At 51.3% G+C, this 13,390-nt stretch overlaps 1 protein-coding gene across 4 annotated transcripts; it reads right to left on the bottom strand.

Annotated features, from left to right (window-relative positions):
• Window positions 1-1,378: 1,378 nt before the first annotated feature.
• On the bottom strand, window positions 1,379-13,157 carry SEPTIN3 (septin 3). Of its 4 annotated transcripts, XM_026794583.2 has the most exons (11): window positions 12,917-13,154; window positions 12,391-12,630; window positions 7,163-7,354; window positions 6,782-6,910; window positions 5,973-6,054; window positions 5,457-5,594; window positions 4,986-5,103; window positions 4,447-4,542; window positions 3,511-3,610; window positions 2,986-3,037; window positions 1,379-1,772 (listed from the first exon to the last, which is right to left on the bottom strand). In XM_026794583.2, the coding sequence occupies exons 2-11, from the start codon at window positions 12,398-12,400 to the stop codon at window positions 1,637-1,639; spliced, it is 1,053 nt and encodes a 350-aa protein (XP_026650384.1). In that variant the 5' UTR covers window positions 12,401-12,630; window positions 12,917-13,154; the 3' UTR covers window positions 1,379-1,636. The 4 variants fall into 4 exon arrangements, with proteins under 4 accessions (XP_026650384.1, XP_014123660.1, XP_005488746.1 ...); XM_014268185.3 differs by lacking the exon at window positions 12,391-12,630 and having other exon boundaries at window positions 12,917-13,157; XM_005488689.4 differs by lacking the exon at window positions 12,917-13,154 and having other exon boundaries at window positions 3,511-3,607; window positions 12,391-12,659.
• Window positions 13,158-13,390: the final 233 nt, after the last annotated feature.

Here is a 13,390-nt window from a genome sequence, read left to right as displayed (position 1 = left end):
TTGCTGGGTGCCAGGCCATGGCATTCCAAGTGTGGCTGGCAACTCTCCTGGAGGGGACAGCCCCTGGCAGCCATGGGACATGCAGAGACAGGCAGACACTGCCAGCCTCAGGACATCTCTGGTCCTCTCCCCTCCTTCCTTCTGTCCAGACAGCCCTGACACTTTTGACCTCTCTCAGGGACACCCAGACTGTGCCTCTTTCTGCTCACAGGTCTTTACCTTCCCTCCCCATCCCCTCCAGGGAAAGGTAAAACAACAGCTTCTCAACAGGACACAAAAGCACATTGTTAAGAAGGTGTGAGAGCTTGGGAGAAAGAGGAAACAGCCTGGAGAAGAGAAATATTCAAGTACTTGGAAAAATGAAGGAGAGACTTAAAGGATAAAAAACAGGAAAGAAAAGAAGGAAGAAAGCTATGGAGGGCTGAAAGGGAATGAGGACAAAAGCACAGGATTGGATGAGGACATGGCGCAGTAGGAGAGCAGAGGAACAGCACTGCTACAGTAGCAAATGCAGCCATTTCAATGAGGAGAATGGGGCAGAGGTGTCTCTTGTGCCCCACCCTGGCCCGGTGCTTCTCAGTCCACGGCTGTTTGCACTCCTCCAAGATCCCCAAGGTGCTATGCCGAGTGGAGCTGTCCCTGGGGGAGGTCCCAGCAGGGACCCCCTGTGGCACTGTCCTCCCTGTGCTCACACAGCAGCGGGGCCATCCGTGGGAAGGGTTTGGCCAGGACGTGCTCGGTGCTGCTGGAGAGAGACCAGTGCAGCAGGGGCATGGGGTGACTCCCTGAGCTGGCGTGACCCCAGCACAGCTTGGTCTGATCTGCACAGAGTCGAATGCCTGTGACACAAGCATGGCTTTGACCTTCTTGCTGGGCAGGGCAAATGCACCCTCTGCAGCAGGAACACGTTCTTTCCCCCCGGGTTTTGCGTCTTTTGAAAAATATATCCATTTTCCCCAAGTACTTTGACGCTTCTCAAACAGATGCTACAGGCCAAGAACTAATTCTGTCTCCTCCCACCAGTCACTTGCTCTGAACCACAAAACAGTGCCAGTCTTCTCTCATCTACCCTGTTCCAAGCTGCCATTTCCCCTTGGGAAGCCACAGCAAGAAAAGGGGATTAATTGCCAGGCCACCATGCCCTCAGACCAACCAGCTGCCTTTACACCCATGGAAGATCCAAGAGAAATCTCGGCTGACATCTCTTGAAATATGCATGCACTGACTCCACCATCTCTCCCAGAGTCTCTCCTTGCCTTGTGTCCAAGTGATAAAAACAGGACTACAGCATGCCCCACACCTCCCCCCTCCAAAATCCACACCCCTAGAAATCCTTCCCCCCCACCACTATTTCCCCCAGACAAGATACACAGCTGAGACATAGGAAGGAGAGCAGGGAAGCTGGGGGACAGTGCACTGTGCACAAACAGACCAAGGATGGGGACACTCTGGGAGGGCCGGGGGGATACCCTGTCCCTATCTGGCACACAGGGAGCACATGCACGCCGCACGCACTCACACTCGCAGCCTCTCACTCCCACGTGCTGCAGAGACAGGCCCGTGGCTGAGTCAGGGGTAGTAGCAGGGGTGGGTTGTCTGGCCAGAGTCACCAGTGACCATGGAGGGGGAGGCTCTTTCACAGATTACTTTCGTGGTTTTCCTCTGTCTCCACAGCCATGGGGGGCAGCCCTCCGTTGTCATTCAGCCGTTTGGCTCTGTAGGTCTCATAGTGGATGTTGTGGGTCACTTCTTTTAGGTCCTGAAGGTGGGTCCTGCAGGGGACAAAGTGGGTTGGGAAAGAGGATATGATAGACAATATCAGCACAGTAAGTATTATTCTTCTGATGATAATTTTATTCCCCAAATAGATGGAAGATTTTTTTCAGTCAGTCAGTTTAGCTAATTATTGTTGCCCCTCTTTCTGCATGGATAGCATGGGTGCCATCATACACAACTGAGAGCTAGAGCATCAGCATTTGAGAACACACAGACAGGATGCAGGACATGTGCTGCAGTTCCTGGCTGTGCTTGCCAGTGCTCTGGCCTTCTCTCACCTGTGCAACTGGCCCAGCCACTGGCCCTCCTGGTGTGTCAGAGCAGACTGGGGCTTATCTGAAGCAGTGGTGAAGCAAGGAAGCAACAGGAGGTGTATCAGGTTCACTGCAGATCATAAGCTGCAGAACGCTGCTGTGAGCATCATCCCTGACCTCCACTCACAGCCTGGGGGCTTGGATTGTTACAGGCTTTGTGATGATCATTTGGGTAGGATGTTTTTACTGAAAGACTTTGGAAAACCACCTCTGCTGCAGAAGGTATTACAAAACAAAAAGAGGAAAGTAGGGTGATGTCAAAGCATTGTACCTGGCCAAATGTCTCAATTGCACCATACCCACAAGTGGAATTAGCCACAGGGCTTTGATTTTGAACTGTGTTTCTCTTTTTATAGGGAAGAGAGGTCACCCTGAATCTACAGCTCTCCTGCAGAATTTGTGCTGAGGCAGCTTCATGAAACAGACTAGAAATAAGGCAGGACAATGAAAGCTATTGAAATATGAAGATTTTCCCTTCCAGCTCAGATGTTCCAGCACATCCTTCAACCTGGAAGGAAACACAGTCTAGCACGTGGTAGTGACCTCTTTATTACTGACCTGTTGTCAGCAGCAAATAAAAGTTTTTGCAACCAGAAGGGATTTTTTTTTAAACTCCCTTAATGGGAGTTTTTGCAACCTTGAGAGGGGTGGTAGTATCCTGCTTTTCTCCAGGCATCCAGCTCATACATGAAAACTAGCACCTACCTGACACAGTGTCACTAAGAGAGGGACTAGAATATCTACCCCTTAACTCAATCCAACCCTATACTACATAAGCTTTCCCTGCCTGAAATTTACTTTATTTCCCTTTTAGTAGGGGCTATTTAATTCTGACTGGATCTCAGGAAGACTCCCAACTCGTCAAGAGCAAACTGGTGCATGACCATGACCTTACCTGATGACAAAATCTCGAAGTAGGGCAAATTCACAGTGATTGAGGTTTTCCACTGAAAAGAAAGCAAGCAATTGTTACATTTGATTTTTTCAACAGCCCCTTTGTGGACACAGAGCATGGGAAAGTCACTTCCATGGGGACAGGTTCCAAGTGGGTAGAGCTTGCATACTTCAGAAAGGACAGACAGTTGTCTGAACGTCACACTGTCGAGCATTGGGGAGACACACTAAGAGCAGTCACACATGAATTTTCATTTGAAAACCAAGACAACCTCAGGAGCTTAGCTTCACACATCATGGTGTTCAGAGTGGCTCCAGCTTCTGCCAGGTGGTGACAGTGGCACCATATTGACCATGGCAGTTCCCTCTTGGCACAGGTATTTGAGAATTCTCCTTTTGGCTGGTTTCAAGCAGTTTGTCACAAATGGGATGGGAAGGTAGCCACAGGACATGCTATCTGGCCCCTTGTCTATTACTGTGATCTGCAGGCAATACTTTCAGCTCCCATAAGCAAGAAGTTTTTTACCTTCAATGATTCCCCAAGGTGTTTTCCTGCCCAGGACTCTTTTGCCATTCACTTGGTACTCCTTGTCACTGCCCACTACTGCAAAGGGCATGCTTTCCTGCTGGGGAGAGACACGTGGAAAGATCCATTGAACCCATTCCAGAGACCAGTACCACCATGGTTCCCCATCCACCTTTCCACCTCTCAGTTCAACAAACACAAGGCCTTCTCCAAGGGAAGAGATCCTCCAGAGCAAAACTTCACTGGCTGTCCTTTTCACCCCTCAGTGCTCTCCCTAGAATTCTGGACTCTTGCTTTCCAGGTGTTCTTGCACTCCAACAAGCTGTGTGGGTAGCTTGCAGCAGTGCCAAGGGCTCCGGAGTTGGGGCAGAGCTTTTCTGCACCTATCTCCAGCATTTCTGAGGAGGGGGATCACCAGAGAAGTACCTTAGCATAACCAACAGAGGGTCTGTCAGCCCAGAGCTGCTTCTATGGATAGTTGAAGGTGAGTATTTCTTGACAGATTTTTAGTCCTTTACAATAGAAAGATGGGACTCAAATAATCCCCATAAGCCCCATGAACATTCATCAAGTTTAATGGCTGAAATTGTACTGAGGAAAGCCAGAAATGGAGTAAGTGTGCAGCCTTCCAGGGAAGTAGGACAGTAGGTGAAGCTATTGGGGACCCAGATATCTCTAAGCACAGGGAGAAACTATCTGTTTCCAGAGCACAGAATGCAGGAGACTCTGCAATCCATTGGGTTGTGCAACTGTTCACTGCTGCTTTACTCTGCTTTACATTACAGATATCCCTGCAAAGAGACTGCAATTACCACAGAAATGGAGATTAAAAAGCAGTTTATTTCTTATGTGTGAGGGCAATAATGCTGAAGTGCAGAACAAAATGTGGTGCCCTCCTCATCCACCCTTCCCCTCCCACAATAAAATGTTTCCTACCCTGATTTTGTCGTTCTCTGTTTTATCCTCCAAGTCCTCATCAAATTCTTTCTGGGGATAAAACTCGATCCCATTTACTTCTAGTTCCTTGCGCACCTAATCAGAAAGACATTTTGGAGCACAAAGCAGCACAAACCTGAAGGGAAGGCAGTTGGCAAGGCCAGGCAAACACATCTGGGACATCCTTCCAGGGGGCAGAAGCTGGAGGGATTGTCCCAAGGAAGTGCACAGTAAAGCGAGAACACAAGGCAGCAATGATGAGTCTGTTTCCCAACCTCAGTTACTTGTCTGGCTCTCCAGTTCCCATGACAGAACATATCACAAGACATCACAAGGATACACACATTTCTTCCTTCTCTAACAGATGCCCTCAGAGATATAAACAGCAGCATCTTTAGGACTTAACCCAGCAACCCAGCACTGGACTCTGTGCACACCCTGGGGACTGCACTGCAATCCCAGGAAGAAGGATACCACTCATTTCTCCCACCTCCAAGCCAGGGCAGGGAAGGATCCTATCCAGAAGAGGAGATACTCACTCTTTGTTTGAATTCAGTCTTCTCCTCCAAGGTCATGGTGTCAGCCTTAGCAATAACTGGGATGATGTTCACTACCTTGCTGAGATGTTTCATGAACTCCAGGTCCAAAGGCCGCAAGCTGAAGCCCAAGAAGGAACAAGATGGAAGGGGTCACTTTTTACCCTCCCAGACTGTCATCCTAATGACTGTCCAAGCACCAGGGCACAAGTGAACCCTCCCTTGTACATACCCTGCTTGCTGCCACCATGTTCTCATCTCCTTCTTCCCATCCATTCTGCCCTCTCCCAAAAACCACAGTGGCATTTCTCCCGCTCTTGTAAGCTTAGACCCTTTCAAGCCCCACAGCTCCCAAAGTTAGGCTAAACAGTGCCCAGTCCTGCTGGATCCATGTCTGAGGTGCAGCAGTGTAGGGTGCATATCTGGCACAGAGGTACCAAGGGCTGGAGGAAGGACAAGGGACAGTGTACATACGAGTGCCCTGTAGGGGAGATGAAGTAGAGGCAGCAGTGCACGCGCGTGTCTGGAATTCGTTTCTTCCTTGCAATATTCACCTCCTCTTTCAAAAACTTTTCATATTGCTCGTTGATGTATTTCTCAATAGGCTCCCAGCTGTTAAAGTGGGAAAGAGAGATGAATGGACTGGTACAAATCTCCTCGTGTTCCTGCCCACAGTGTTCCCAGCTCTGTCAGGAGCAAAGCAGTCTTAGGCATAAAAAAAAAAAATCCACCCAAAGCATCTCGCCATCAGCACAGATGATTAAGAGTTTCTGTAACTGGTCACAGATATAAGCACTCACCATGTAATATGTGCATACCCCCAGTCACACACACAGACCCATGGTTTCACAGTTCCACAGCCCCATTATTAGTCCCCAAGTGCAATAGGATCCCAGATGCTTTCAAGGGCCAAGCAGATGACAGTCACTCATATACCATCTTAACTTCATCCCTTTCTGGGACACAAGGCCTTGACCTTTTAAAACTCACCAGTTCTCATTGTTGATCTGGTCTCCAAATCCTGGTGTGTCAATCACTGTCAGCTTCATTTTGACACCACCTTCTTCAATGACTGGGGAGAAAATTGCAAACAATCATACTCCTCCCTGGGGACCTGCTCTGTCATGAAACATGTCTTTGTGTCCCACAAGGGAACAAGAGAGCTGTGCCCTCGTCCCTGCCCAGCAAGCATAACCAGACCAGCTTGTGTCATGCCTCAACAGTTGTGACCCTCATTTCCATGTCTGACCCCAAATTTTGGTAATATCTGCACAAAAGCCACCTTACACCACTCTGTCACAGGAAAATGGATTTGTGCTCAGTCTGTGGCCCAAAGGTAGTATCTACCCTAACACAACTTCTCCCCTCTAATGCATCATCCTGAATCTGAGATGATGCTCATTACCCTGCACCACCACAGGAGTTGTTCTGATGCTTTATGAGGAGCTGTGCACTACCAGGCTTGGGATGGGACCCAACAATGCAACTTGTGTAGCTTATCAAATGCTACTGCAGGTGAACATGACTTACAGCAAGGCTTAATCCACAACTGCAGACTAATGTCTTAGGTGATGAAGTCTCTCTATTTGTCTACCCCTCACTTTTGGCTGTGGCATCTGGGGCTTTTCAGTTTAAGAAAAGCCTTTTCTGTCTCTGAGGCCATCTAAAACTGTCCTTTAGCTTCCTATGGAGAAAGAGCTGCCTAATACCAAAGAACTCTTTGCACAGACTGCTGGGATCTTCTGCAAGACTATGCTGAGGCATCAGTATTGCTTCCACCCCAGCAGCCTGGCTCTTACCGTGCCCAATGGCTTTGATCTCCACTGTCTTGGGGATCTTCTCCTCCCGGTTCCAGCCTGAAGATTTGCGGCTCACCTGGGATTTGAAGAGGGTGTTTACCAGCGTTGACTTTCCCAGTCCACTCTGACCTGAGGATTGCAGAGAGGAAGCTTGTGACATTTGCCACAGCCTGGTGATGACAGCAGGCCCAAGGAACACAGCCAGGCTGGCAGGGGAAAGGGCTGGAGGTCTCCTTGTCTTGTGCAGGCTCTGTTTTTCCTCAGAGCAACTTCTGCCTGCTCCCTCATGCCCTCCCAGCAGGGCTTGCTCTCCCACCTGGCCTCAGTCCCTGGGACAGTCCCTGGCCATGGTTCCCAGTTCCTCAGCTGGTCTCTGCCTACCTACAACCATGATGTTGAAGTCGAAACCTGTCTTCATGGTTTTCTTGCGCATCTGCTCAATGATGGTGTCGATACCGATGTAGCCCAGCAAGCTGGTGTTGATGCCCATGGGCTTCATTGGTACGACTGGCTTTTGTCGTGGCTCTGGCACCAGCTCAGACATGGCTGCTTCGTTTTTGCTGTCCACTGGTCCTGCATGGGGACAAAGATTGAAAAATCATCATGGAGGTGTAACAACAGCCTCCTTGCTTATCTGTCACAGGGGCTGAGGGCAGCACTGAGCATTCTTTTCAAGGGCTACTGAGGATAAGTGAATGTCAAGATTTTAGTGGTAAGGCTCATCATGGAGAAACATCTACTTGAGTTTCCAGCACACTCTTCTGTGTCCCACTCCAGATGAGGAGGTGAAGGGGGTTTCATTGAGAATGTAGTGTATTGATAGCTCCCTCCAAACAGCAGGAGCAGGGGCAGCAAGGATGGCTGGGCTGATAATCAAGTGCTCAAAGTTCCAGGTGTGTCTCCTTATTTTTGTCTCCTGGTTCTCAACAGGATCATCAGTGTTTTGGCCCTCCAAGTTCACCATAAAATTTGTGATGGAACAGACTTAAAAAAATTATGTGTCAAGTCCTGGCACTGAAACCGAGTTTGGGATGTACCAGGAGGACTTTCACACTTGGCCCTTGCCAGGGGTGGCCGCATTACTGGCTGTGGTGCACAGGCTGAATTCCTCAGAGGAAGACAGTGATGGAAGTGAAAGCCTGGCCATAATCTCTGTGCTTGCCTCCCACCCATAGACCAATGGTTTTTGTCATACTCAAGAAACTAATCATCATGATCAGAAAATTAATTATCTGCATCTTTCCCTCCTCATCTCTGCTTCCTCACTTCTTCCATGTAAAACAAACGGGTGAAAAGAAAACCCTGAGGGCTTTCCAGCCTCCCTGACCCTTTTTTGGGTGATGGCACACATTGCTAGGGGCAGTCCTTGCCCATTTATCTCTATCTCATTAATGAGTAGCTCCCACCCGCTGGGAGGAAGCGGAGGTTGGGAGAGGACAGGGCATGGAAAAAAAGCTCTAATTGGTGGGGAAGGCAGGCATGAGGGATGAATCTGGAAAGGAAGATGAAGGGGATAGGAATCAAATACCTTTCATATACAAGCCAGCTGCAAACTAGAGGTTCTCCCACTCTAATTACTTGACTCCCCCATGCTTTGTCTCATTAGAGGGTTATTTTTCCAGGATAGAGACAGAATGCATTTTTGCTTGGTAAGTACTTCATTTGTTTTGGATGCCACTTCAATTCAAGTATCTCACACTAAATTATCCCTTTCCATCATGTTGGCAGAGGGTTTTTTCTCCACTTATCAGAATCCACTGGCAGCAGAAAAGAACATGAGCGGCTAGGCAGGCAACTGCCATTTGGTGGTGACACATGCCCCTCTTCACAAGGAAAATGACTCAGAAGTCACTGGACTGGTGAGATTGATGGCACCAATCTGGGGTTCCTGTCACAGCTTAGTCAAGCCAGAGACAGACTGAGAAGAGGTCAGAGAGATTTTGTTCAAGGACAGGGTTATGCTGGAGCAGGCTCCATGGCTGAATTGGGACCCTGCCTGGCACTCCCACATAAAAGCTCCAGTGCTGACACAAGGCCTGCTCTACACAGTGAAGATTTTACATTTTTTATAAGCTGCAATATTCCACTGTCACGTGCTAAGGAAAGACATTGTGGAAGGGTCACCCTTGACAGGGGGAAGGGTGCCTCCACCCAGCTCCTTTTCACCACTTGGGAAGTCTTGTATATTAAACTGGGAGAAGGAGTTTTCCCCTGTGTGAGATGATGGTAGCACAGCCACTCATGTACAGCACTGTGGGTAACATCTGAAGGCTCTTGTGCCACCTCTGTTCCACCTTGCCCACACAGGAGAGGTCAGTGGCAGGTGGCAGGCCCTCCTGCTTTTCCCCACCGAGTGAAGGCGCCCTGGACTATCATCAGCCTCTCCTGAAGCAGCGAGCAGCACCCTGGGGCAACCAGAGCACAAGATGGACCATTGGCTTGAGTCAGACTGGCAATTTGGAGCACCTCACGCTGCCAGGCAGCTGCTGGAGGAGGCAGCCTGCCACACCAAGTGCTTCTCAGCTGCAATCCTCTCTCACAGACATCACAACTAGTATGTGCCTTTCCTGCTGACGAAGCATCCCTTGAGGCTCCCGTTGTCTTTTTTCAGATTTATCAAAACTGATGTGAGCCAGGAAAGTCCATCTCTCTGGTACAGCACAGGGGGCCAGGCCAGCCAGTTCTCCCGCACCCTACCCTTTACTTGCTCTCTGCCAGGCTGCCCACATCACCTATATCCTGTATCATGGTTGTGTGGCTGTGCTGTGTCCCTTTTGCTGCTGCAGCGTTCTCCACATACACCCCACACAGCCCTGCTGGGCTCCTACCTAGCCCTAAGAGTGGGAGAAGAGAGAGAAACAGAACAATGAGGGAATTAGGGACAGGGGGCTGTGGCCCCAGTGAGGCACTTGGCTACTGGAGAAATGGGGGCAAATAAACTCCAAAGGTAGAAGGGAACAGGTCAAGATGGGAAGAAAGCCCAGCTGAGCACCTGCATGGGATGGGTGCAGAATAGGGGCCATGTGGGCTGTGACCCTTTCATTGCCTGGGTGGTAGCTTGTCCTCAGGGAATCTGTTGCTCTCTCCTTTATTCCTTCAGCCCTTGTTCTTACACAGGGAAGAGGAAGGAGGGAATTTGCTGTCAGCCTCAAGGCTCACTAAGAGGTTCATAATTCATCCCTCAATCTCACCAAGGAAAGCCTTGCCCAGAGCCAGGAGATGTTGCTAACTGCTGTGGACATCATAATACAAGCTTCAGTGTTGGAGCCAGGAGCTTGCAGTGACCAGGGCAGATATTTCAGATTCAGGTTCTTGGGCAGCTATAGAAAACCCTGAGACCAGGAGAAAGCCACCTGCTTTTCTCCTCTAGGTCACTTGCCTTCTTCTCTGTGTGAGGTTCCTTCCCATACAGCCTCAGGCAGGGAAGCCCCCATTTTGCAGAAATTTGCCCAGAGTTCATCTTTCTGCACATGACTTTTCACCTTTTGCCTCCCACAGATGAATTCAACTAGCCCGCTGAGGAACAGCCTGCTGGGCTGTGCAAAACCAGGACCAGAGCTGTCTCTGAGACATGAAACATGCCTGCCTGCTCTCCTGGGAGTGGCTCTGTTTTATGTGCACTAAAGCTAATGGTTCTAGCCCCATGAGCACACTGAGTGGCTGATCAAGGGGTGGCATTCCGTGTCCTGGGCACGTCCCATAGCCCTTGCAGCTGTCCCCTGTAATGATTCAGTGAGAGGGCACTACAGCCAGTACAGCTGATAATGAATAGAGGGCTAGCCAAGGTTAACCACTTACATATGCTGTTTACAAGGCCCCCCTTTTCCCTGCTGCTTTGTTCTGTGTGCTAAGAGAAGCTCATTTAAGAGGGCTGTAGCTGGTGATGCCCCCCTGCTGCCCAGATCCGGTAGGAGGTGGCTCTGGGCTGGGCTGTTAGGGAATAATATCTGGCTCACAGGAGATGCTCCGTGTGACTGGATCAAGGGACGGCACAGCTTTTGAGGCAGGGACAGGCAGAACCACAATGAGTGCCCAGAGAGGTCCCCATGGTCCCAGGTAGCTCCTGCTTCTGACACCCACTGATCCACCCCAGAACCTCCTCCTGGAAGGCCGACATATATGGCCAGCAGCAGACACCACCACTGATCTACCACCCTTTGTGCTCTGATGTTCACAGGACCTGTGTGAGGACAGAGGTGGCCCTGCAGGTCCCTTGGGGGCTCAGGTAGTGGGGACCAACATCTACTATGTCCTGATAACCCAGATACAGTCGCATCCCCTCCCCCTGCCTTCCCATCCTTTGTCTGGCAAGAGGGAGGGAGAGCTGCAAACAGTGCTCACCACAAACCAGCTTCCAGCAAGGAAAAGCTATTTAACCCCCACGTAACACATGGATGGCCTTGCTGCAGCTCTCCTCTGGTGCAGCACAAGGCTGTCCCTCTGCAGCTGGAGGCAGTGGTCCTCACTCACATCTCACCCCAGCCCCTTCCACCCATACCGTTCTGGACCTCCTCCCTGTTCCATGTAGACAAGGAACAGGGAGGAGGAATGGGTTCAAAACCTGAAGGTGGCTGGCAGAAGCAGGCCCTCAAAGGGTGATGACAGGTTCCTAGGAAAGAAAGCAAGCAGCTGCTTCAGCAGTACAGCCTCCCTGGAGCTCATGGCCATCAGGACCCGCTCCTTGCTTTGCTCCTTGCTTTGATCCGCAGAGGTGCTGGACTGAGCATCTCTCCACTGGAAAAAATACCTTTCCCTCCTCAGTTCCTATGATGACCCCAGGGCATTTCTTTCAGCTGTGCAGTGCAATGGCTGAGCCCTGCCGGATGTACTGCCTGACCTCAGAGTACAGAACAGAACCATTCTCCTTACCAGATCTTTTTGCCTGGCTTGAAGATCACCCCAATCCTCTGGGCTGCTGCAGCCTTCCCGACAGCAGCCTTTCTTCCCCTCAGCACTCTGCAAAGGGCTTGGGCAAGAGCCCGGCTGCAGTGAAATCTAGGGCAGCGTGTGCTGAAGCCTCTCTGGAGATGCAGAAGCTGGAGGTGAAGGAGCTGGGCACATCCCAGCCCAGCCACCACAGCCCCAGCCATGCCCTTGGTGCTGCTCTCCAGCCATACAATCCTTGTCCCATGTCCCAGCTCACCCCCTGGGTGGCACAGCTGTATCACACGGCGAGAGGATGCTGAGCACCCCTGGACCATGGCAGCCACACCACCACAGCTGCCTGTGCCCCTGCCTGCAAGCCTGCTGGCTCCTGTGCTGATGACCAGGGAGAGGCACAGCACATCCCCACTGCCTGTCACTGGCAAGGGACAAGCCAGGTGCCTGTGGCACTGCCCAGCTGGATTATCCCTTCTTTTCAAAGCAGTGCCTGGCACTACCTACTCCCCATCAGCACCACGACCAGCCCTGCTCCTTCTCCTTCATACAAGGAGAACAAACAGAGGAAAGACAAAGCCGAGACCGATTTCCCCCACTGCCCTCCGGGGTTATCCCTCCCCCATGCCCAGAGCTGGGCAGCGTGGGGGCACACAGAGGATGCCTGCGCAAAAAGCCCCAGCGGTGTCCCTCTGGCGTTGCCCAGCCCTGCCAAGCCCGGAACATCCTACCTTTGAACATGAAGCTTCCTTTGTCTCCGAATCCTCTCCCAAGGGGGTGGGTCTCCCCCCACTTTTCTAGCCTGACGCTGATGAAGCAGCACGGTGGGCGACAAAGCTCCACTTGCTTTTACCTTTGTCTTTCTTCCCTGTGTCCTCTTGTCCCCCCCTCTCTCCTTCCCTTCCTTCTCCAGTGGCTATTTCAGCAGAGCGGGGATGCTGGTGCTGCTCCTGCTGCCATCGTCATGTGACCTGAATATTAAACATCTCCGCAAAATCTCCCCCCGCGCACCCTCCCCCGGCTCCATCCCAGGCCCCCGGCTCCATCCCAGGCCCCCGGCAGCCTCCCTGACTTGCGGGGGGCCATGGCCTCGGGCTGGAGGGGCCGCTGTCGATGGGGCCCCCGTGTCCTGGAGGGGCTCTCACTGCACACCCGCACCCCCCAGGCCTTTTCTTGCCCTTTTCCCTCCCAATTCCCCAGCCTTTTCAGCATCTCTGCTTGTTTAGGGAGGGGCATATTTAACCCTTCACAGCTTACCTACGGCGGGGCTGAGAAAGGGCGCTCTTTGCCCCTAGGTATTTCGTAGGATCAGGGGATTGCAAAATCTCCTTCTGCTTTCCCAGAGGGAGGAAATTGAGAATGTTTTGGTTCATCGAAAGCGATTTGCCCTTCAGCTTTGCTGTGAAGGTGAGAGAAACCTTTTCTCCTCCAGCACCACGATTGCTGGCTGTCAGCCTAAGGCGCAGAGGCAGAGCCAGCGCTGTCCCCTCTGCGTGCGTGTGTGTGCAAACCTGTGTGTGCCTGTGTGCGGTGAGCAGGGACAGGTCCTCCCACTTGGACCATGTTGGGGTACACAGGTCACATCCCCCTGTGCTCTGGCAGGCAGCTCCATGTGCCCTGTGGATGTGGCTGTGCCTGGAGAGCCGTGTGGCTGCCTCTGGCTGCTGGTATCTTTGGAGGGGGATGCCCTTTCCCTGCTTTGCATGTCCCCCTACATCTGTCAGCCCTGGC

This window comes from Zonotrichia albicollis, chromosome 4 (genome assembly GCF_047830755.1).
Source record: "Zonotrichia albicollis isolate bZonAlb1 chromosome 4, bZonAlb1.hap1, whole genome shotgun sequence".
Taxonomy (NCBI): Eukaryota; Metazoa; Chordata; class Aves; order Passeriformes; family Passerellidae; genus Zonotrichia; species Zonotrichia albicollis.
The sequence above is the reverse complement of the archived record's forward strand: the minus strand, read 5'-3'. Positions and strand labels throughout refer to the sequence as shown.